The sequence below is a fragment of the Rosa rugosa genome, chromosome 2, assembly GCF_958449725.1.
Source record: "Rosa rugosa chromosome 2, drRosRugo1.1, whole genome shotgun sequence".
NCBI lineage: Eukaryota > Viridiplantae > Streptophyta > Magnoliopsida > Rosales > Rosaceae > Rosa > Rosa rugosa.
This window is the reverse complement of record NC_084821.1, coordinates 27,898,883-27,924,243: the sequence shown is the minus strand read 5'-3', so window position 1 is coordinate 27,924,243 and position 25,361 is coordinate 27,898,883. Positions and strand designations below refer to the sequence as shown.

Sequence of the window (25,361 nt, the reverse complement as noted above, 5' to 3'; positions counted from 1 at the left end):
GGGCAGGGAATCCCGACCCTCAATATATGCAGTTTGCTTTTTGGATGCTGTGTTGTTTCCATGTTGTTATACCGCCAGCGTTTTGACCTGTGCTTCTGTTAATCAATGAAACATTAAAGGAATTAAAATTGTTCCCAAGTGCACGATGTATATCTGACATTATTGCTTTTTCTTTTGTATATCTGACATTATTGCTTTTTCTTTTGTATATCTGACATTATTGCTTTTTCTTTTGTATATCTGACATTATTTTTGGGCAGGGAATCCCGACCCTCAATATATGCAGTTTGCTTTTTGGATGCTGTGTTGTTTCCATGTTGTTATACCGCCAGCGTTTTGACCTGTGCTTCTGTTAATCAATGAAACATTAAAGGAATTAAAATTGTTCTCAAGTGCACGATGTAGCGGATGTGGTCCGCAAAATGTTGTTGGCGTTGCCAGTTAATTCTTGTGCTGGAAGTGGGCGACAATGGTTTGAATAATTCCTCGTTTCATTGATAGCTGACAGATCAACGTGTTACAAAAGCGGGGTTGTACCCATTGGGTAGCTTCCCTTAGCTAAATATTGAACAAAAATTTAGCTAAGTCAAGATGCTCTGGGGTAGCGGTATGATTATTTGTGGTAATACCGAAGGTGTTCGGTATTCCAAGGGTGGGTCGTTGTGACGCCATCCTTGTCCATTAAGTAAAAGGTGTCGGGGCTAGTGACGAATGACTTCCTTCATTACCCAGTCCCCCAGTTGGAGGTTCCGGGCCTTGACCCTGGCGTTGTAGAAACGCGATACCCGTTGTTTGTTTTGCAGATTGTGCAAATGGGCCTTGTGTCGTTTCTCCTCTAGGAGGTCCCTGTTGAGATTGATGCCCTCGCCGTTGGTCTCTGGGCGGTAGCCTTCGACCCTAGCGGTAGGTTGAGTTACCTCAATGGGTAGGACGGCCTTAGTTCCAAACATCATACAAAATGGCGTTTCACCAGTGGCGGAAGTTGGGGTAGTCCTGATGGCCCACAGAACTTCCGGGAGCTTCTCCGCCCATAAACCCTTGGCGTCGTCGAGCTTCTTTTTTAACATCTTATTGATTATCTTGTTTGCTGCTTCGACCTGGCCGTTGGTTTGGGGGTGAGCGACATATGCAAAACTCATCTTGGTGCCCAGGTTAGCGGTGAAAGATATGAGTTCCTTGTTGTTGAACTGTGTACCGTTGTCCGTGATGATTGTGTGGGGGACACCATAGCGGCAATAGATGTTCTTCCAGAGGAAGTGAGTTACCTTGGCGGTAGTTATTGTCGTCAGTGGCTCCGCCTCTATCCACTTGCTATTGTAGTCGATGGTGACGATGATGTATTTGAACTGGCCTTTGGCGGTTTGGAATTTTCCCATCAAGTCCAGGCCCCACGTGGAGTGAATCCATGGACCAATGATGATCGACAGTGGTTCCGCTGGGGCATGTGGGAGATCAGCAAATTGTTGACATTTGTGGCAGGATCTTGATATCCTCCTAGCGTCGTCGCCGAGCGTAGGCCAGAAGTAGCCTTGTCGCATTGTACGATTGGCCAAAGATCTGGCGCCCGAGTGGTTGCCACATTCCCCGCCGTGTATCATTTCCAGAACGACCCTTCCCTCCTCTGGGGTTAGACACCGGAGGTTGGGTGGGTGAACCCCTGGCAGTAAAGCTTGCCATTCTGGATGTTGTAGCGGGTTGCTCTCCGCTTGAGCTGTCGTGCTTCGACTTTGTCCTCTGGCAATGTCCAATTGCGCTTGTATTCGATGATCTCGTCCATCCAACTGGGACTGACCTCAATGTTGAAGATCTCCGCTAGTTTTTGTGATGCTTGGCTTATCAAGGCATTCCACCCGTGTGTCCGCTGGACTTTGGTGTGGCTGAGCGGTTGCTAGTCTCGCCAGTGAATCAGCCTTGGCGTTCTTTTCCCTGGGGATCTGTGTGATGGTGTGGAATTTGAATTTTTTGAGGAGCGTCTTGACGTAACCCAAGTATGCCGCCAACTGTTGGTCTTTGGCCTGGAAACTGTCATTGACTTGGTTGACGACTAACTGGGAGTCACTGAATATGTTGACACTGTCGGCCCCTGAGTCGATGGCAAGGAGTAAGCCGGCGATGAGCGCTTCATATTCCGCCATGTTGTTTGAGGCTTTGAAGTTGAATTTTAACGCGTATTCCACGTTCAGTCCCCTGGGCCCTGTCAGGATGACTCCGGCGCCGCTGGCCTTTGCGCAAGCGGAGCCGTCCACGTGCAGGTTCCAGTTTGACTGCTGGGGGGCTGGCTCCTCAGCGGTTACCATTTCCGTGCCGGGCTCCGCCTGCCGCTCGGTGAGCTCAGCAATGAAGTCTGCCACTGCCTGCCCTTTCATGGCGGTTCTTGGTTTGTAGTCGATGTCGAACTCGCTGAGCTCGATGGCCCACTTTGAGGCGTCCCGAGTGTTTAGGGTTCTGCATTACCTGCCTCAGCGATTGATTTGTTAGGACATGAATTGTGTGGGCTTGAAAATACTGGCGGAGGCGTCTAGCGGCGACGATGAGCGCAAGAGCAAGCTGGTCCAGGGGCGGATATTTGGTTTCAGCCCCGTTCATGCCTCTGCCGGCGTAGAATATGGGGAGCTCATCTTGGCCGTCCCGCCGGACAATGGCACAACTTACCGCTGACTGTGATACCGCTAGGTATATATACAATGTCTCTCCTGGCACAGGAATAGAGAGGAGCGGGATTGCCGCCAAGTACTCTTTGAGGCCCTGGAACGCTGCCTCACAGTCTGGGTTCCAGTCGATGACCTTCTTGTGGGTTGTCTTTAGGACTTTGAAAAATGGGAGACATCTGTCAGTGAGTCTGGAGATAAATCGAGAGAAGGCGGTTAGTTTGCCCTGGAGGCTCTGAATGCGCTTCTTCCACTCTGGAGCCTTCATGTTGAGGATGGCTTACACCTTGTCAGGGTTGGCCTCTATGCCCCGCTCACTGACTATGTAACCTAGAAATTTGCTGGCGGTGACGCCGAATAAGCATTTTTCTGGGTTAAGGCGCATACCGTAGGCCAAGAGAATGGCGAATATGATTCTGAGGTTTGCCACGTGTCCGCTGGCCTTTATGCTCTTTACCAACATGTCGTCCACGTAGACCTCGATGATTTTGCCTAGATGCTGAGCGAACATGGCATTCATCAACCGCTGGTAAGTTGTACCGGCGTTCTTCAAGCGAAGGGCATGACATTGTAGCAGTACAGGCCTTTGTCGGTGGTGAAGGAGGTGAACTCCTGGTCACCGGGGTGCATCTTAATCTGATTGTAGCCAGAGAAAAAATCCATCATGCTGAGTAGCTCGTGTCTAGCAGTTGCATCGACCAGTTAGACTATGCGGAGTAGCGGGAAGCTGTCCTTGGGGCATGCCTTGTTGAGGCCCTTGAAGTCGACACACATCCGCCACTTCCCGCTGGGTTTTTTTACCATGACCAGGTTGGAAATCCATTGAGGGTAATTTACCTGGCGGATGAATCCAATGTTCTGGAGCTTGGCGACCTCTTCTCCTATTGCACGGTATCTCTCCTCATCAAAAGCCCTTCGCCGCTGCTTGACAGGGTAGGTGGATGGCTTTATACTTAATTTGTGTGTGATGATCTCGGTGGAGATGCCTGGCATGTCAGCGTAGGACTATGCAAAGACGGCGGCGTTGTCACGTAGAAATTGGGTGAGCTCAGCCGCTACCTCTGGGTCTAGCTGGGCGCCGATGCGGACTGTCCGCTCGGGGTGCTCGTCGGAGATGCTGATAACCCTTAAAGATGTTTCTGGGTTGACAGGTTCTTTTTTGACGTACTTCTCGTCATCCCTGGGATCCTCAAAGATGTTTGGTGCCGCTGCATGGTATCCTACTGTTAGGATTTCATGACGGCGCGCTGACCGTGCCACGGTTGAGGAATAGCACTCTCGTGCCAGCTGTTGACTTCCCTTCACACAGCCTGTTCCGTTGGGAGTAGGGAACTTCATGAGGAGCATGTATCCGGCGATGATGCACTTGAGTTTGTTAAGTGTCGGTCGACCAATGATGGCATTATAGGAACTGAAGTAATCCACAATGATGAACTCTGTATGGATTTCCGCCGTACGTGGACTGGCACCGATGGCCAGTCGCATGTAGTCGGAACCCAATGGCTGTGTGACATCACCGGAGAAGCTAAGAAATGGCTCATGATCCTGTACTAGTTTTCTGTTCCACCGAAGTTTGTCGTAGCACCCTTTGAAGATGACATTTACAGCGGACCCGCTGTCGACAAGTATCCTTCCCACTGACCATTTATCGAGTATGGCGTCGATCAAGAATGGATCATCGTGGGGCAGATGTACTCTGCGCTCCTCCTCCTCTGAGAAAGTAATGGGCTCCTAACCAGACTTTGGGAGTTTAGCGGACCTCTCATATTGCACACCTCCTTGGGGTGGTTAGCACGTGCATAACGCTTTTTTGTCCTGTGAGACATGTTGGTGATTGGAGCGCCACCGTTAATGGTGTTGATGCGGCCCAAGGGCTCAATGTTGGCGATCACAGGTGGTGGTTGGTGTACCTTAAATTGTTCCATCTTACCGTCTCGGTACAAGGTTTCAATGGCTGTTTTGAGGGCGTTGCAATTGTTGGTATTGTGCCCGCTGTCCTCGTGGTATTTGAACCACTTGCCGGTGTTTCTGGGTTTTCCCACACTTGGGTACTTTCTTGGGGTGGTGGCGGGATCTGGTCCTTGCATTGGTCGTATATTTCCTCCTATGAGGCCGTGAGGACCGTAAACATTGCGTACTGCTGGGATGACTCCGTCTGTTTATTACGGTTATCCCCATGAGATGAGCGGTTGCCCTTATTGTAGTGTTGGTCCTTCTGCCGCTTGCTCTGGTAGTTGCCCTGTTGCCACACTCTCTTCTTATCAGTTGGCGGTGCATCGGTGGTTTTGGTAGCGGTTTGGTGATGGCTGGTGGAGGGTTGGGTGGACTTTACAGGTATTGGTGGTGGTGGTGGGGTTTCTCTATATGTGATGAATTCTGCTTGTGCATGGATGACATCCTCGCTCATGACGTGGTCGTAAGTGGCATTTAGATGATTGTAATTGAGGTGATAGAGAAATGGCCCCTTGAGGAGTCCCTGCTTGAAAGCCGCCAGTGCCATTGTCTTATCAAGATCGCGGCACTGGGATGTCGCTGCTCGCCACCTGGTGACGAACGCCTTCAACGTTTCCTCCGCCCCCTGCTTGAGGCTGAAGAGCTGAGTTGTACTGTGGTGTCTGGCCGTCAATAGGATGAACCGAGAGAGAAAAGCATTTGATAGGGCATGGAATGAGTTAATGGAGCCTGGCGGGCACTCGAAAAACCAACTCATCGCCTCACTATCCAGCGTTTCGCTGAACAGGTGGCAAAGGGTGGCGTCATCGAACCCCTTATTATTGGTGACTTTTTTGAATGTGTCCATATGGACAAAGGGGTCAGTCTTACCGCTGTAATGTGACATCTTCGGTGTCTTTGCGTGTGCTGGGCGGATGGCATGCAGGATCCTGGCGGTGAATGGTCCTGGCCTGGACGCAAAGAGTGGGTTTTGTATTGGCGCTGGGGCGCCCGCTTCCGCCCGGATTAGCCTTTGCTCTAGTTGTTGCATCCTTTCTAGGATTAGGGCAGTTGCGTCGGCGGTGGGCTCCTCCTGGAGGTCCGCTGAGCCAACTCCCGCCGTCTGGCATGTATATTTCCCTCTGTTCTTGCTCTGGCTGTTGAGCGGTTGGTGTGAGGCTGCGACTCTGCTTCCTGCTCCAACATTAGTCGGGGCGGAGGTGGTGGGCCCATCCCCAATAGCTCTGGTGGGTCCAGCGGTACCTGCATCTGTATGATTGGTTCGGGTATCAATTCACCGAAGTTGGGTTTACTGCGCCTGGCTCTCCGCGATTGCTCGCTTTGCGCTGGGTTGGCGTTTGCTTCCAGCGCCCTCTTCAGCTCGTCAAATTTGGACATCAGCGTGGCCACCTGCTTTTGGGCCTCGACCTTTTCTCTGCGCTCCTGTTCGCGCTCTATATTTCCCTTGTGAAGGTCCGCCAGTGCCAGCTCATACTTAGAGGCGAGGTCCTGCACCGGTGGGTGGCTGCCGCTCGGTTGAGCCTCCACTGTGGTTAGGGTTGGCGGAATTTGGGGAGTGGCTTGGGGTTGACCGGCGTGTTGAACAGTGCACGGTTAACGTTAACCGTTGGATCAACGTTAATCGTGGGGTTGGTGGGATGGGGGTTGGCGGATTGATCCGCTTGCTCCTCGGCGTTTCCCCCGCTACCGTTACTCATGGTGGATGTTGTGGCGGGATGGCCTTTTGTTCAAGGATTCCCACAGACGGCGCCAATGTTAATGTTTAAAGTTCAGCGGTAGCTAAACCTTTGTTAATGCTGGTCCGATGGGCGGACCGATACTTGTGATGTTATCAGAGCTTCCGCTACCTGTTAAGTAAAATACAAAGGGTGTCAGAGGGAGACCGCGTTGGGCGGTCTTCTCTTCTCCAATGCCTAAGTTAGTCAATGTATTTATTTTGACAAAGTAACAATAGGTAAGTATTAAATGCGTAATTAATGAGGAGAGAAGAGAGAACCTTTTATAGGTGAAGCAGGAGCTGATCTTCTTCATGTTTTCGATGTGGGACTGATGTGCTTTAGTCCCCAGCTTTGGAGCTTCTGATGCTGTCTTGGTGCGGCGCGTGGCAGCACGTCAGTGGTGATCTGGGGGTAAGCCGGGGCTCAGGTGGTAGCCTGCCTGGTTGTGTTCCCGTAGGTCACTCCTTTGGCGGGAGTTGGTACCGCTGGCGGGAGTTAGTACAACTGGTGGTAGCATGAGCGTGGCTCATTATACACTAGTACATGAAGGTTGATAGACATCATCTAAATACTAATGTCTATTTCAGTAAACAACCGATGTCTCATTATATAGCTAATTATGCTTGCAAATGCCTATGTAAGTACATCTACGAACCATGGAACCTGAAACTAAAATCAAAGGCCCAGATCCGCCGAGATCCACACAAACCTCTGATCATGAGCTCCTCAACACCGAGGTCAAGTCCTTTCGCCAGTCTTACCAGCGCCTTCTCTCGAAGTCAGCGACGATGGAGGAAAACTTCAATCGCTTCCAAAACCAGAGAGACAAGGTGGCAGCTCGCAATGGTTAGTTGACCAGAGTCATCGAAGAAGTTTCTAGTGAGAGAAATTCTCTCCGCGATGAGTTTCGCAAGCTCGAAGCTATTTCGAGAGAGAAGGAAGACAAGTATGTGATGAAAATTGATGAGGAGGTGAGAAAGAAGGAGAGTTGGGAAGGTGATATTCGAGTTCGTATATAGAGAAATAAGAAATTAGAGATTAAGAGGAAAGAAAAAGATGAGTAGAGCTGAGCCATGTATCAAATTTGAAGAGCCCGAACCTGAACCCAAACCGAAATTTTTGGGTTGGGCCATAATGTTGTGTTTAAATTCTTGCAACTGAATGAAGCCCTGACCCCTTTTTTGTTCGGACCACAATTCTGGGCTTTCAAGGCCATTGTGCCCTGTTTTGAGGAAATCTGAGCTTTCGGCTTAGATCCGGCTTCAAATTCACATCTGATGCGGTAGCTACAAACCCAGCACCACAAAATCAAAGCCAATGGCTTTGTCCATGTAGGTCTGTGCGAAACCAACATTTTCCAACCCATTTTTGCAAAACCATATCCTCTGTTGCCCAAATCTCACGCCGAAGTGTTAATTCTCAATCTTCACGAACCTCAACAATATATTGTGGTTTACATGAGCTCCGAGAGCAAATTGATCCCATTAAGAACACCCAAAAAATCACGGAAGCCATAAAGCTTGTGGCGGCTGCCATGGTTTGAAGTGCTCAAGACGCAATCATGAATGGTTGACTCTTTTCGGAGACCTTCCTCTGTTAGTGCTTCAATACCAAACCTAATTACCCTTATTAGCCATCACCATCACTGGCTGATTGAGGTATCTTGATTATTGTCCTCAACAAAGTCTCCCTCCTCGATTGCGAAAGCATGAAAACCCTAGCAGAGATTATATGCTAGACTTTATTGTCTTCCAGATCTTACCTTGCCTTCTTCCAGTGGACAGTGGTGGTAAAGGAAGAAAAGAATTGAAATGCAAGAGAGCATGTGTAGAGAGAAGAAGGAGAAAAAAGAAAAACAAGTGTGGAAGACACTAATAAAAAATATTTAAAATATATTAATTACGACTCGGGCCTATCAGAGTTTTTTAAATTTTAAAATCTCAAACCAGGACAAGAACCAGGTCTGAGCTGGTTCGAACCCAATCTGGGCTGGTTTTTCAGGCTTTCGGGCCTTTTTTACTCACTGATAGGAGCACAAAGTGCGACGATATTATTGAGTATATGCCCCATTTTAGCCTTGTTTCTCCCTTAGTTTCGTGTTTTGAGTCATCGAGTCATTTTGAGAGTCTTGTAGAGTGTTTGGCGTGAAATAGGCAGAAAACGCAAAATTCATGAAGAATCCTAGTTGGATCAGGATTCCTCACCGTCATGCTAATATGTGGGCCTTAAGAGAAAATTTATGGGAGTATTTTTCTGAAATTAAATTGTTTTAATTCCCTTTATTTTCTCTAAAAGAATTTAATTTTGTGCCCTTTATTAAATCAGGTTGACCAAGCAATGAAGAAGGGAAATAAAGGAAAAATACGTTTTTCAATTGGGGAATAAAGGAGAAAGATGTTTCAACTAGAAAATAAATAAGAGAAAGACGTTTCAGCTTGTTAAAAGACCCCATTATGAGAGGAATTAAGGCCATAAAGAAGACGTTTCAGTTGGGAAATTAAAGGAATTATGATGCAATCCCATCCGTCCAAATGATGAAGGGTATGATTGACAAAAGCCAACCAATCCTCCCTTATAAATAGGCAACGTCCAGACCAGAATTATGATCACTTCCTGCCCTATCACTTCCTTGCCTATCACTTCCTGGCCAAAAACTATTCCAAGACTCTACCCATTTCACTCCTCAAACCTCCAACACTTACAAGACCGTGACCACCATCCATCCATCAATCTACGAAGTTTTTAGGCGCTGAGTCAAGGACGCTCCACCACCATAGCATAGATGAGTTCATCAGCTTGTTGCTAAGCCGCTGAGGAAAGCTTCAAAGTGTAACTATGACTCTACTTATAATTTTTGTTTTGGTTTTGTGTGTTTGGATTTGCGAGTTGTGTAATTGGAGACATGAAATTTTCAGAATATTTTTATTAATATTTTTGAGATTTTCAGTTTATTATTGAGTTGATTTCGAGAATTCTTTGATGATGCATGTTACAATCTTGTGCCATTTTACGTGTTTAGATAATTTTCAGAGTTAGGTTAATAAGTTTGCATGCTAGAATAACTGTGAGAGTTCTTGTGTGTTTGCTTAATTTGCCAAGAGTAATTGTTATTTGTTAAGACGCTGAGTTAAACAAGTAGTAATTAGTTCTAACGAGTGGTAAAAATCATGCTTTAATGATTAAACGATTCTGGAAATTACGTGTTAATTAAATTCTATGTGTAATGGTTAATTTGCACATGTGAGTTAATTCGAGGGTTAGATAATACTACTAGTTAAGAGAATTACGTTGAGTGTTTTAAAAAATTAGTAGTATTTGGCTTGGTAAGGACTTTTCCGATCCTAAGGTTTAGGTACGGTTGTCCTTACCTAAGGTTTAGGTACGGATTTGGTGTTACTTTCCGATCACATTTTCACATCTTAACCGTTTTGTTTTTAGGTCCTAATGTATAGATCACCTCTGCAAATTTTCAGTCAATTTAGTGATCGTTAAGGCATCAAAAACTGTAATTTACCATTATAAATACGAACGGTTCCGGTTCGACAGATTCGGTCCGTTCGTGTAAATTGCATTTTTGGACACCTTAATGATCACCAATTTGGCTAAAATTTTGCATAGGTGATCTATACATTAGGACCTAAAAACTGAACGGTTAAGATGTGAAAATGTGATCGAAAAGTGGGTGAAAACACCAAATCCGTACCTAAACCTTAGGTAAGGACATCCTTACTTGAGAAAAATCCTATAAAATAGTTTACGGGCTTTTACGGGCCGGGCCGGGTTTCAAACCCCTAAACCAAGCCCGACCCTCTACCTACCAGGTCGGGCCTATGGCGGGATTTTTGACGGGCCGGGCTATTGGCCCTTGATGTAGGATGAGATTTTAGCCAATTTCAACAAAAAATCTCGAAAAGAAAGAAGCGTCTTCACATTAAGAAGAATAATTTGAATATTGGAAATTGATATTCAAATAGGCTTCTTAATGATGGAATTAACCATAAATTACTATTTTGGATATATCGGGATTCTCATGCAAAATCTGATTGAGATTCCAAGCGTAATATTCTTTAGTATCTAGGATTCTATTTCTGATTTTTATTTAATCATGTTTAATTAGGTTTCCTAGTTTTAGTCTACAATAAATTGTTCTTTATGTTTTCTAGTTGTATTAGGTTTATGCTATGTGCCCTATATAAGGCACCTCTTAGATTGTAATTTTTATTCAAGTTATCAATACAAAACCAAATATTAGAGAAGTTTCTCTATGTTTCTTACGGTTGTGCCTAAAATTGCTAGTAGATTCTAGCTCATCTCATATGGCTTTCGACGCTTGACGGAGCCTCTTACTATTGTGTTCATGCTTCCCGCATCAGCCCTCCGGGCCAACGGGCTTCCATCGGCCCACTTGATCCGCAGGCTTTTTGATGAGGCCTACCACTCCACCATGAGTACCACAGCCTTATGAAAAAACATCATTGTAGATGCTAGTGCCGCCATCTCGCCAACCATAGAAAAATTAAATAGTTGCTAGGTTAAACTATAGTAGTCATATCCTTAATTATTATATAAAGCTCACTAGTCTTGGATTAGCATTGAGTATCTTTACAAAGAGAAAATAATCACAACTATTGTCTATATGATAGATATCAATATAATAATGATTGTTCAAAAATTAGGTTGTAGTTTATGTTCAAAAATTAGGTTGTAGTTGAATTTTGTCACGAAATGCAAAACTCACAAATTTTTTGACTTGACTAAGGTGTTTTGTGTCAATTCAGGCTAGAAATCAGGTTTGATTACAAATATATGTTTATATAAGAGATATTAGTATAATAATTGTGTAGAAATTAGGTTGCAATTCAAGTTTGAAATGAATTTGGGCAGGCAAAGTCAACCTGAATTTATTTTGGTTAGGTTCTAAGTCTTTTTTTTGTGGATTTAGGCTTTAAAATTAGGTTTGATTTATTGGTTTGTAACAGTGTGCTTATAAATCTACTTTTGCAGAGAGCTCGCAACAGTTCAAACATAGTAAACCATACATCCACAAAGTGGCAATGACATACCTGTGACTTCCTAATAACCATCATTTTCACCAAGAACAAGACTATGGCCGGCCATTGAAGCGCCATAACCCCGCCATGAAGAGCTCCTTTAATTATACTTATTTCACTTCATGAAACGAAATACGAACAAGCCAACCCTCATGAGCATATGATCAAAAATGGATTACACAATCCCCTAAACAACCGAAATTAATTAAAATCATCTAGAAAGATAAGCTTATTCACTAACAAATGCCCCACCAAATCAAAATAGAGATCATTGAACTCTACTCCACCATTAATACCCAAGTCCACCTGCCTCCTCAAACAACAGCATTGCCATCTTATCAGCCACACAAAAAAAAAAAAGGTACAGTTACTAGAATAAGGATGCTAGGTTAAACCTTAGCAGAATCGTATTCTCAATTATTATAGTAGAAAATAATACTTCAATTCAGGGTTAATTCGATGATTCTATTCATCCCACAATGATGGTATATATACAAGTACAAAGGAGTAGTCTAACTCTAATAGGAAACAATCTTTCCATAATTACAGGATATCCTAATTAAATAAAAACCTAATTACATACAGATACAGCGATTCTACACTCTCCCTCAAGTTGGTGCATAGATATCTATCATGCCCAACTTGTCAACTGAGCTGTCAAATACCTTCTTGGACACTCCTTTAGTAAGAACATCAGCTAATTGCTCATCTGAGTTTACAAATGGAAAGCGAATAACCTTTCTGTCAAGATTTTCTTTAATAAAATGACGGTCAACCTCCACATGCTTTGTTCTATCATGCTGAACTGAATTATGTGCAATCTCAATGGCAGCTGTATTATCACAATGCAAATCCATAGACCTTTTAAGCTTGTATCCCAGGTCTTTCAAGACATTACGAATCCACAACATTTCACAGACTCCGTGTGCCATACCTCGGAACTCAGCTTCTGCACTTGATCTGGCAATTAACAACTTTCTGCTCTTTGCTACGCCAAGTGACAAGGTTCCCTCCAACAAAAGTGAAGTACCCAGATGTAGAACGTCTGTCAGTTTTATCACCAGCCCAATCTGCATCTGTGTACCCAACAACTTCCAATTCATCTTTTTTTTGAAACAGTAACCCTTTACCTGGTGCCATCTTCAAGTACTTCAAAATACGAAAGACTGCATCCATATGCTCTTCACTAGGACAATGCATAAATTGACTAACAACACTTACAGCATAAGCAATATCAGGTCTAGTATGTGAAAGATAAATCAACCTTCCTACAAGACGTTGATACCTCCCTTTATCAGTTGGAACTTGATCAGGATAGATAGCAAGTCCGTGATTCATCTCAATGGTGTCTCGATGGATCTGCAGTCCAGCATCCCCGTTTCAGCAAGTAAATCAAGAACATATTTCCTCTGTGAAAGTGAAATCCCCTTCTTAGACCTTGCAACTTCAATACCCAAAAAATACTTCAGTTGTCCTAGATCCTTCATTTCAAACTCCTTTGACAAATACTTTTGCAATTCATTTATCTCTTTCAGATCATCCCCTGTAACAATCATGTCATCAACATACACAATAAGAGCTGTAATCTTACCACTCTTGCGCTTGATGAACAAGGTATGGTCAGAATTGCTCTGTCTGTATCCAAAGGCTTTCATGGACTTTGAAAATCTTCCAAACCAAGCTCTTGGAGACTGCTTCAGGCCATACAAAGACTTCTTCAATTTACACACCTTGCCAACGTCACTTGGGTAATTCTTAACACCTGGGGGCACATCCATGTACACTTCTTCTTCCAAATTCCCATTAAGAAACGCATTCTTCACATCAAACTGGTGCAAGGCCAATCTTTGTTTGCTGCAAGTGAGATTAGAATCCGGACAGTATTAATCTTTGCCACAGGTGCAAAAGTCTCCTCATAATCAATCCCATAGCGTTGTGTATATCCTTTGGCAACCAACCTCGCCTTGTATCTATTAATAGTTCCATCTGCATTAAGCTTCACAGTAAATACCCAACGACATCCTACAGTCTTCTTTCCAACCGGCATAGGTACTAGCTCCCATGTTGCATTCTTTTGAAGAGCTTCCAATTCTTCATTCATCGCCTTTGTCCATTTTGGATCCGTCAATGCATCCTGCACGTTACTAGGAATAGATACAGTAGATAATTGATCAACAACAAGTGCATGTGACCCAGAAATCCTATGGTTAGACATAAAATTAGCTATAGGGTATTTAGCTTTGGCTTTGATATCTGGTTCATATTGTTTCTTAGGAATTCTCTTGGTAACCCTTTGTGATTTCCTAGGTTCGACACTTTCTAACCCAGAAGACTCATTACAGTTTAGGGGTACCTGAGGTGGATCATTCTGACCGGGATCTTTAGTTGGTGATGCAGAAGGGGAAATATCTTGTGTGTGAGCTTCAGATATGTCTTGATTTTGATTCAAACTATCTAGAAAAGTTGTCTCTTCTGTCTCGGAATTCACAACACTCTGTTCGGCAGTTACATTTTCTATTTCGGAATTTGCGACACTTCGTTCGGCAGTCGCATTCTGTTCGGCAGTCGCATTTTCTGTTTCGGAATTCGCAACACTTCGTTCGGCAGTCGCATTGTCTATTTCGGAATTTACAATGCTCTGTTCGGCAACTGCATTTTCTGTTTCCGAATTTCTACCATCAAATCTATCCTCCAAATTTTCCAAGTCTTCAAAGACATCAAAATCAATAATAGAACGAGGATTCCCTTCACAACCTCTCTCCCCCTGAAGGGAAGACTGAGAAGCTCCCCCTGAGTAATAAGGCTCGGATTCACGAAAAGCAACATCAAGAGAGACATGTATAGTGCCAGTAAGAGGATCATAACTTCGATAACCCTTTTGAAAGTCAGCATAACCAACAAAGATACACTTACAGGCACGGGGATCAAGCTTGCTGCGTTGAGGCTTGGGAATATGAACATAGGCTGTGCACCCAAACACCCGGGGCTCCAAATTAGGCATAGAAGGGATGGTCAAAAGTGTATGAAGCTTCTGATGAGGATTCTGAAACTCAATCACCCATGAAGGAGTACGGTTGATAAGATATGCTGCTGATTTTACTGCTTCTCCCCAATAGGACCGAGGTACATTCATGCCAAACAAGGAAGCACGAACAACTTCCATCAATTGCCTGTTCTTCCGTTCTGCTAAACCATTATGTTGAGGAGTATAAGAATTGGAGGTTTGATGACGAATTCCATGTGACCGGCAAAACTCAATCATAGGGCCATTCACAAACTCTCCACCATTGTCAGACTGAAACACTCTAATGGATTTTTGATACTGAGTTGCCACCATTTTGTGAAATTCGGTAAACATCCCAAATACATCACTCTTATTCTTCAGTAATGATACCCATGTCATGCGAGTACAATCATCAATAAACGTTACATAATATCGAGCTCCAGAAAGAGAAGGAATTTTCGCAGGACCCCAGACATCAGAGTGAATTTTCATAAAAGGAACAGGACTTTTATTAAGACTTGGTGAATATGAAACACGGTGGCTCTTGGCTAGTTCACAAATGTCACAATGGAAATCCAAATCACTGACAACAGAAAACAAATGAGGTTGCAGCTTCTTAAGATAACTAAAAGATAGATGACCTTAACGGCGATGCCATAACCATACAGCTTCCTTCGCATTCTCTACCCCATTGATCTGATTAGCTTGCCCCAAAAGATGCTTCTGGTTCTCTCCAGTCTCTGTCAGATCCAGGTAGTACAATTTCCCCATTCTAACACCATAACCAAGGATCCGCCGAGTCAGAATGTCCTGAAACACACAGAAAGACGGATAGAAGGTCACAATACATGCAAGAGCTAAAATAATTTGACCAACAGACAGGAGATTATAAGCTAGTGATGGCACAACTAAGACAGATTCAAGGGTTAATGTATCAGATAAAACAATAGAACCTTCTCCGGTGACCGAAGTTGGAGTACCATCAGCAGTAGAGACAACAACTTGAGGGGAATGTCTAAGGTTTTTCACAAGATTAGGGTCATTGGTCATATGATCAGATGCACCTGTATCAATTATCCATGTATTATTCAAAGTAACCTTACCCTTCATACCTGATTGCGTTACATTAGCGGAGGCATTGTCTAGACGCTCTTCCTCTGTAGTAGCAATGGCGGCCTTGCCCAGATTCTTTCGTGGTTTCTTGGTGAAGTCCCACCAATCAGGGTAACCAATCACTTCATAGCATCGCTCTTTGCTATGACCTAGTTCCCCACACACAATGTACTTTCTATTTGCATATGGATTTGGTTTACCTAGAGGACGATGTGAGAAGCCTGGAGGAGGACCTGGTTTGCGTTGGACAGCCATAACAGAGGATTCGGTAGGTATCGAATGCCCCATAGCCTGTTTCTCTGATTGCACCTTGCGAATGTAAGCATAGCTCTGCTCCAAAGAGAATTTAGGTTCCTTGCGCAGGATTTCTCCACGCACCTGATCATACTCTAGGTCAAGTCCACTCAAAAACATGTGAACACGCATCCGGGACATCGCTGAGGTCTCTTGAACTACAGCTGCAACATTATCATTCTGAGAGGCCACCCTTTGATCAATCTCCTGGAACATCGCCACTAACTCATTATAGTAGGTAGGAATAGGCCGTCCATTTTGCTTTGCTTCAAAACACTTCTTGTTCAATTCAAAGATCCGAGTTTGATCAGAATCATCATAAAAAGTTTTCTCTACAGCTTCCCAAATATCTTTTGCAGTAGGGAGACGAATATACCGGTTCATAAGAGAGGACTCCATGGAGTCAATGAGCCAACTTTTCACCTTTTCATTGTCAGTGGCCCAAGCTTCATACTCTGCATAATTTATGGCGGGTTCAGCCTTCACTCCGGTCAGATAACCAACCTTCCCTCGTGCTCCAATGCGCATCCGCATGAGAGGAGCCTATATGGTGTAGTTGGATTCATTCAAGACAACACTTGTTGGGAACGCAGAGTTGTCTTGTTGGGTGGTGTAGTGGTGATGGATGACTTGTGAGGATGGCACCATTGCCTTCTCGGGATTTGACTGTTCGCCTTCAATTACAGGTCCGGCCATTGAGGAATTCGGGATTTTTGCAGGATTAGGTTTTCTAGGGTTTCAAGATGGATCTGAATTTTTTTTTCGAAAAAAGGTAGGGTGATGGTGGTTAGGAATTCAATGGTGGTGGTACGCAGCGGTTTGTGGTGTTCTTCAGGATTCAAGATTCAGGATTCAAAGGATGCAGCGCAAGTTCAAAGGATTGAACCTGGCTTTGATACCAAGTAAAAAAGAATACTTCAATTCAAGGTTAATTCGATGATTCTATTCATCCCACAATGAGGGTATATATACAAGTACAAAGGAGTAGTCTAACTCTAATAGGAAACAATCTTTCCATAATTACAGGATATCCTAATTAAATAAAAACCTAATTACATACAGATACAGCGATTCTACAATTATAAGAAGCCTATTAGTCTTGGATTAGTATTCAGTATATATACCCAAAAACAAAAAAAACAATCACAACAATGTTTTTATATGATGCTAACAGTAATAACTAGGGGTGGACTTTTGGAACCGAAAGCCGAAAAATCGCACCAAACCGAACTAAACCAAATCGATGCTTGTGGTATGATTTCAGTTAGTGTTTATGATAAACCGATAAAAATCGAACCAAAAAATCTCTAAAAATGGGTAAATGGACAAAAACCCTACATTGGGTCCTTGACCCAAAGCCCCAAAATTAGCAAAAGTTATCCCACTTACCCCAGCAACAGATTTTTATTCCCACCCAATTTAAACTAAATTGACATTTTTGCCCTCAGCCTAATTAAAAAAATTACATCGTGCCATTTCAGATGCAAACACGTTCTGAGAATGTCGTTCTCTCTCTCACAACTCGATCTGTCTCTCTCTCTCACACCCCGGCGGACGACTTCCGGCTTCGACTGACCGGGTCGATCTCGTCGGCCATCCCTCCTCTCACTTTCACCTCGATCTCTCTCTGTCGGCGCCGACCGGCTTCTTCTCTCTCTCTCCTCCCTCCCTCTGTCGGCTTGCCTGAAGACGACAAAGAAGCTTTGGTAAGAGCTACCTCGCTGGTGGAGAACTCAGATCTCGTGGTCCCACGATTCGCAGGACGTGGAGTGGAGGAGGAAGGCCTCCGGGACGCTGACCCGTCGATGGCATAAAGGAAGGAAGCGATTTCGTGGTTGGTGGAGTCTTGGAGCATCACTTTGTCGAAGAAGGAGGCGTGGCCGTAGCGGCTGGACTTGGCGTACTTGGAGTTGGCGTAGTTGTTGAAGGCGTCGTAGGTCCCGTGGTGGCACAAGTTGCCGCACCGGAGGATTAAAGGTCCGAGACTACAAATCAGTTTCTGTGTGCCCAAATCAGTTTTTTTTTTTTTTTTGGTAAAATAGAAAGAAAGAAAAAAGAAAAAAAAATGTTTTATTAGGGGCTAGACGTTTTAAATTGATGTAATCTCTCGTTTTTTTTCTTTAATCAAAGTTTTATTTGTGTAATTTTAAGAAGATTAGTTCCCATTTCAGTAATCGAAAAGTCTATTGGGGGGCAATAGATGTCTATTGGGGGGCAATAAGGGGCAATCGAGGTCTATTGCCCCTCTATTAGGGGGCAATAGATGTCTATTGGGGGCAAAAAAACATTTTCGGTGGGCGGCGGCTGATGACCGGATTCTGGCGGCCGGTGATCGGGCTCCAGCGAAGTCTCCTATGGTTTCTCTCTCTCCCTAAATAACAAAGGGGTAAGGGTAAAATGGTATTAAATTAAAAAAAAAAAAAAATCTTAATGGGGTATTAGGGAAGACCTCCTTAGAGTGTTTTGGGTAAGAGGGAATTAAAAAAACTTAATTGGGTAAGTGGGAAAAACATCTCTAAAAATTGGGTAAATGGATAAAAACCCTACATTTATACTTGTATTATAGGAGGTTTATTCATACTGAAAAATACTTTCCGTTGTAGTCCCTCAAGCACTAAATCATTGTTACTCTAACATGTGTTTAATTTCCTATTCTACGTTTAATTTATTTGACTTGTAACTTCATTTTAATTGCAATTAATTTGATTTGCTTATGTATTTTTATATTGCTTCTAGGTTTAAATTATAGAGTAAACTATAATATATCCAATTTTATTGTCTTGTTGTCTTTTTTTTTTTTTTTTTTAAATAGAGTTGGTGCGACTGCCCTCAAACCTTGATTAATGAAACAACAAAATACAAGTAGGGGATATAGATCCTGAACTCTAGATTACAATACGCATTAAAAGAACATTCTGAAATAATATTAGGAGTTTCTACTAAATCTATGTATTTAATATGCACCAATTAGTAAAGAGTGCTCGACTGATTACTCCATTTGCTTTAACATATCAGTGACATACCAGAAAGATCATATTTGCTCACATAAGGGACAGTTTCAAGGGACTGTGAAGGACAAATGCATCTCAACCGAATATATTAAATATAAAAGCAGAAATTATAACAACTTAAAACTGTGCATTTATTTTCAGTCGTCAAATTCATTTGTCCATCACAGTCCCTTAAAAACTGTCCCTTAAGTGAGCAAGCCTTCCAAAAAGATAACATTATTACAAATAGCATAACTTTCCTACTATGCTGCCGCACGGTACAAATCTGGCGACACTCTGTTTTAATTCTAGTCTTGTTGTCTTTCGATGAATGTTATTTGGTTGAGATTAAAATTGTGGATATTGATATTGTTTGGTTAATTACTAATTGGGTACGATCACAACTGAAAAAGTAAAAAAATTCATTAAAAATATGGATCAAAAGTCAAAACGTTAAAGTCATGGCAGTTAAAATTAACCGAAATAGAACCAATATGTTAGTTAATCAAATTTTCGCTGCAGTTTCGATTAGTATAAAAAAACAGAACCGATGAAACCGAGCCCACCATTACTAATACAAGTTGAGAATATAATAATTGGGTATATTGTGATATCAATATAATAATTAAGGTTGGAGATGAATTTGGGTGGGAAAAGCATAAACTCAAGTCAAAGTTGAGTGTCAAGTTTAACGGCTTCTGGGCATGTAGTCTGTCATCTAGTTGTTGTGTAAGCTTTCTTTAGTCGGAGCCTAAAAGGCTCATTCAGTCAGTCATTATTGAGTTCTAGTGTGAAGTCTAGTGGTCATTTCGGTGTAAGAGATGTTGTTCAAAATCGTTGTAACTAGTTCATTATTAATGAAGTTTCTTCTTGATCAAAAAAAATAAAAGTCAAATTTATTCAAGTTGGCTCTTTTTGTGTCCATTTAGGCTCAAAGATTAGGTTTTGTTTACAACTATGAGCTTATATGAGAGATCAGTCTAATAATAATTGTTTAGAAATTATATTCGAGATGAATTTGAGCAGTCAAAACTCAAAAGCAACTCAATCCAAATTTGTCCTCCATTTTAAGTTTGCCCGTACCAAATTGCGCTAAAAATTTCTCAAACTCCATAAGTTACACAAATTACATAAATATTCTGCTGGATTCATCAAATTAGACGCAAGATGGACATAAAGCCTGTTTCCATGATCGAGCTTAGTAATGTAAATGAAAATAACACAAGTGCAGAAAAATGAAGCATAACCGCAGCCCCTGATAAATCTTCTAAGTAAATCATGAGAAAGTTTGCTTATGACAAGTTTTTCTTTCTGATTGTGACAATTTGATGTAACGACTACATGAGGCTCACCACTAGAGACAAAGGGCGTCACTAGACCAAAATGACTCGGAATTTTCACCAATCTCCCTAATTATAAGGCTGATTTTGACACCACACAAGATATAATATAAAAAAATCAACTTAATCTTGAAAAGAAAAAACAGAGGGACAAAATACCCATTTGCCCATATATGTAGTTCTGATACTTTATCCAGGTTGTTGTGGCCAGCTATGTAATTTGAAAGAATGTGGATTGTTAATGATGCTGACATCTTAACCCACATTAAGATTCTAGTTTATACAAACACGAAACACTTTTATAGTAGTCCTGTGCTTTCTCCTGGTGCTTGTTCTATATTCATGTTGGACTAAACATGGGCAACAATACTCCTACTACTACTACAAGAACACTCCTACAAAGTGGGCACTAACGCAAATTATGGAAAAACTGTCCTTGAACCATTCATATGCTCAAAAGCTTCTAAAATTCCCATTCACAAAATAAACGAAAAGTTGATAACCAATCAAATCCCTCTACTCTCTCTAACTAGATGCTGTCAAGAACAACAACAAACAAAAGAAGGGCCTTGGTATCAAACAATAAATATATCAACATCCATCCATATTAGACTATTGCGTCAAAAGGTGTTGTACATGGAGAGGGCAAAGAAGGAAGGGCTTCAAAGCCATAATATTTCAAATTCAAACAAAGGGTATAATCAAAAACCCATACAACGTCCAAAATTCTTGGCAGTAACAAATATTAATATGAGAAAGGAGGTTAAAAGGCTGGAACTGCAAGGGGAAGGAGAGTGTGTACGTGTGGTACCCAGGTAGGCAGATACCACCATTCAATGGTGTCAGAGCCCATGTGGGAATGAATGAAAATGAAGGTGTGGCCCTTAACCCTTCACAATTCACATCCCATATCAAAAAGGAAATCACAAAATGAGACAAAAGTGTCCTCTAAAGTAACCCTTTACTCACATGAAAGAGCGACCAACCAAACCCTTTATAATTTAAACCTTTCTACCAAAAAAAAAAAAAAAAAAAAAACCAAACCCTTTATAATTTTTTCTCTCTTAATAGACTATTATATTATTATGGATACCTGAGTAATAAGTATTAACTTAACTGGTCTTTTCAGCTCTGCCCTAGCATAGCTGATCCAAGTCATCCAACCCCTATTTCATAATGTAATTGGGGGAGCTAGCTAGATGATGCAGAAAATATAAAGAAGGTGGCAGAGACACAGCTTTTTACCCTCCACTGACTCATCCCCACTGTCTTTCCCCTTTTTGGGGCTCCATATCAGAGGAGTTGTTATGCTTCTGCTACAGTTGATCACCACACATCAAGTAGGTCCGAGTCTCAAAGACTCAAACAGTACAGTGACTTCATACTATACAGTATACACACCTCAGTGAAACTGACCTCACATAAAAAAAGTGGTAAAAGATGAGAAAAGTAAATTCAATTATTAAAAAAGATATCATATGAAGTTTACTACTACCACTACTAGGGTACTGTCCTAACCCTTGTTTGGTATGATACAGTGGCTACTTAGTTACTGTGGTCCAGCACATATCTAAAGAGGGAAAGTAGAGAAAGAGTACAGACAAGTATATAGACCCCAGTACCATCAATCAGTCCCATCTGTTCTTCTACCGTATACAATTAGGTAATTATTGTAACTAGTATAAATATATATTAATGATGATGGTGATCTTGTTGCTTAGATCTTGTCCAACGAGTTTCTTTGATGAGGGTATGATTTTTTGGCTCCCCAATTGTTTCTGCATTTAAGAAACCCAACAAAAAAAAAAAAAAAAAAGGAAATAGCATCAGTAATGATCATTCCCTTTGACCCAAAAATTGATATGCTTTTTCTTGAGAGAAAGGTAAAACTTACCCTAGCAAAAAGTCAAGTTACCCCATTGCTGGCCATGCTCAACTTTCTTAGTTGCATTCCAGTGGTTCCATACCCAAAAGAAAACCTATAAAGTCCACAATTAATAGTTTATGTTGACAATGAACTACAATAGTAACTACGAAGTAATGACTCTATTGCGCGTGTGTTTTGCTTGTCATACAAGGAAAGAAGTAAGCAGTACCTGAGCTCGAGAGAACAGATTTTGGGGAAGTTGCATTGGACGTAGAAGTAGAAGTAGAAGTGGTTGGCAGTAAATTATTATTATTATTGCTATTGCTATTGCTATTAGAAGAAGAAGAAGATATTGCTGAGGTGCTTTCATTGAATGGTGCAGAAGCAGTTGAGAAGACATTTATGTGGTCTCCAGCTACTGCTGGTGAAGCAAACAGGTTATCAGGGAGAATGTGCTCCACACTGTTGTTGTTCAAAACAAAATAACATTCATTAATAGAGAATATATATACATATATATATGGATGCACTGTGGACACTGAGAAAAAATTATATTCATATATGTATAGTGCTGCAACTATATACAAGTTGAATACCTTTGATGGAGGTCACACTCTTCAGCATTGGATTGGTCCTTGCCACTCTTCTCCTCTTCTTGTTGTTCACCATCTAAAGCATAACTTTGGGAAATGACTGAGGCTAGCACAATGTCACAAAATAGAAATGAATTAACTACCAGTAACTTAACTAATTAATGTATCAAGAGCTCTAGAGCATAAGATTAGCTAACCTTCTGAGACATCTGTGAGGGGTTGATTTTTAGGTGTATGTGATAACTTTGGGGAGGGAAATGGAGACCCTTCTGATAGACCTTGATAGTACTGATGATGATTGTTATTCTTGATGCCTAGAAGTTGCATATTCATAAGTCTTCTTTCTTGGAGTTCAATAGCTTGCTCCAAGTTCGCTTGGTCCTCTAATTTCCTTCGCAACAGCATCTCTTGGGTACTGTAATACATTCTTGATCCTGCAAAAACATCAAAACAAGTCCTCAATCTAAAGGGAGTTCCAAATTAAATCCTCAATTCACAGGGAGTTCCTAGTCTGCACCATTGACGGAAGCAAAGAGACTAAGAGAGCCTGTTTTCTTACCAAGATTGAAGTCATAAGGCTCCCTAGAATCAAGCCCAGATAGGCTTGAACACAGAGAATAGTCTCCCCTCTCCAAATGTTGGTGTACCTTCCTGAAATTGTATAATCCAAAGAAATTTAAATTACAATGTGGGAGGAGGCCAGAATTGGTAAAATAAAACAAAGCTGAAGAGTTTGTAATTGTCTAGTACTTGTCTGGTATTTTCCCCTTCTCCTTATAAGGCTTCACAAGCACCCGAGAATCACATACAAAATGAGGGTTCCCTTTGGCCAAAATGATCCTCACAGTTTCTGAATATACAAATGTAACGAACCCAAACATTCTCTTCTGCTGGTATGGAATCCTCACATCTTGCACAGGTCCAAACATGCTTCAAAAGCCACAAAATTATGCTATATTTCAGTGAAGTTCTATAATGTAACACCTTCATTAACTTGATTTCTAGAAGAAAAAGCTAAAAAATAATAATTACTTACTTGAAATAATTAGAGACATCTTCTTCTCTAAATGTACTATCAGCTGGGAATGTCAAGTAGATCTGCCTTGAACAGGGAATTACATTTCCACCCAAACTCGAAATATCATTTCTCTCATGTTGGTATCTCCCAAACTTGTGAAGGTCTTCTCCCATCATCAATGACCTGAAACACATCAAAATGGCATCATAATTCATCACCAATCCCAAAACCAAACTCCAATCCAAAACTAAAGGTCTTTAATTACAAGTACGAATATACCTTTGGGTGTCATTTGGTTGTTGCATAAGAAAGTTGAGACACCTGTTGTAAGGCAAAGAAGAACCGTTGGACATGAACTGTGACACTGCAGCAAGTTTGTGTTGCTGGGCAGCAGCATTGGATCTGAGCAAGTCTTCACACTGCTCAAGCATACTGACATTTCCAGGCAAGCCATCACTGTGGAGAAAACGGCAACTACTTCCATTTTTACAGAACCCTCTTGCAAAATACGAACATGTTTTCCATCCGAGCCCGGAATTCACATCTTCAGAACCAAAAGCACACCCGCAGTGAGCAGAGTAGCTCTGCTTGTTCATCGAGGAATTACCGTAAACACCTTCAGGGCCTCCATCGAAAAACTCCTCGTCCGTCTTCGGATCATTGAGGAAAGAAAACTGGAAGTTGTCAACAAGCTCAGTAGCACTAGAAGAGTCATTGATGGATGGCGATAAAGACCCAGAAGCAAGGTTAGTGTTTTTGCTAACAACATTGGCATAAGTAGGTGAACAAGTGGAGCTGGGACTAATGGGGTTGCTGAGGCTCCAAAGATTTGAGGTTGGAGAAGATGAAAGAGAAAGTGGGTTGGGCCTGGAAATGGGGTTGAAAGATGGAGTCTTGGAGTGAACAAGACCCAGTTGGGTTTTGGCATTGATGATGAGATTGTGAAGCAGAGTCTCCGGTCCAAATGCCAAGCGTATCATCTCCTTCTCACCCTGGTCTTGAATCAAAAGGTACCCCATGATTTTTGATGCATTTTCTGAATCCAAGCTCTGGATCCTTGAGAAAACGATCTTGGTAGCTTCGTATGAATCCATGGGAGGCAAGCAGAGAAACCCAGTACTACTGGTAACTGAGAGAAACAGAGAGATGAAAAGAGAAAAGGAAGAAGTAGAGAGAGTGAGTGTGTGTTGTTATAAAAAGAAGCAATAATGGGTGGGTAGATTAATTTAGTATAATCATTGTCACAAGGCTGTAAAACAGAGACTATAAAGCAAAACAAAACAGTACGAGTTGGGTACTGTTGGCTTTGAACTCTGAAGATGATTGATGAAGACGAAGATGAAGAAGAAAGGAGTATCAAATCAATTCGAAGGTGACGCTCCCCTGTTGGATATTTAGAACCACAACATCAACATAATACGTACATTGATGAAAGGTGACGGTGCAGAAGTTGCAGCCTTGGGAGAGTAAACAGTAAACTCACTCTCAAACAGTGTCCCACTACTTCTCTCTCGTTCATTATTAATTTCAAAGGTGTTGGTGTCTTTACAGAAAGAGACAAAGTGGGAGAACGGGTTCAATTTAGTTCCGGAGTAGAAAACAAGGCCAATTCCGATTCAAAATATTTTTTAAAGTGACTAGAAAGAGGGGAACAGTAAGATCACTCGTTACCTAAAAAGCAAATCACTCTTTTATTTTAATTGCATTCTTTAATCACTCTACAAATCAATCACACGAGGAGTCCTTGTTCTTTTTCTTCTACGAAAAGTTGT

The 25,361-nt window shown here is 42.1% G+C and overlaps 1 protein-coding gene across 1 annotated transcript; it reads right to left on the bottom strand.

Moving 5' to 3' along the window:
* Positions 1-22,005: 22,005 nt before the first annotated feature.
* On the bottom strand, positions 22,006-25,037 carry LOC133734184 (zinc finger CCCH domain-containing protein 46-like). Its single transcript, XM_062161818.1, has 8 exons — positions 23,869-25,037; positions 23,608-23,772; positions 23,322-23,501; positions 23,131-23,222; positions 22,769-23,005; positions 22,575-22,677; positions 22,208-22,440; positions 22,006-22,090 (listed from the first exon to the last, which is right to left on the bottom strand). Exons 1-8 carry the CDS (start codon positions 24,681-24,683, stop codon positions 22,053-22,055), a joined length of 1,863 nt encoding a protein of 620 aa, XP_062017802.1. The 5' UTR covers positions 24,684-25,037; the 3' UTR covers positions 22,006-22,052.
* Between the last annotated feature and the right edge of the window lie 324 nt (positions 25,038-25,361).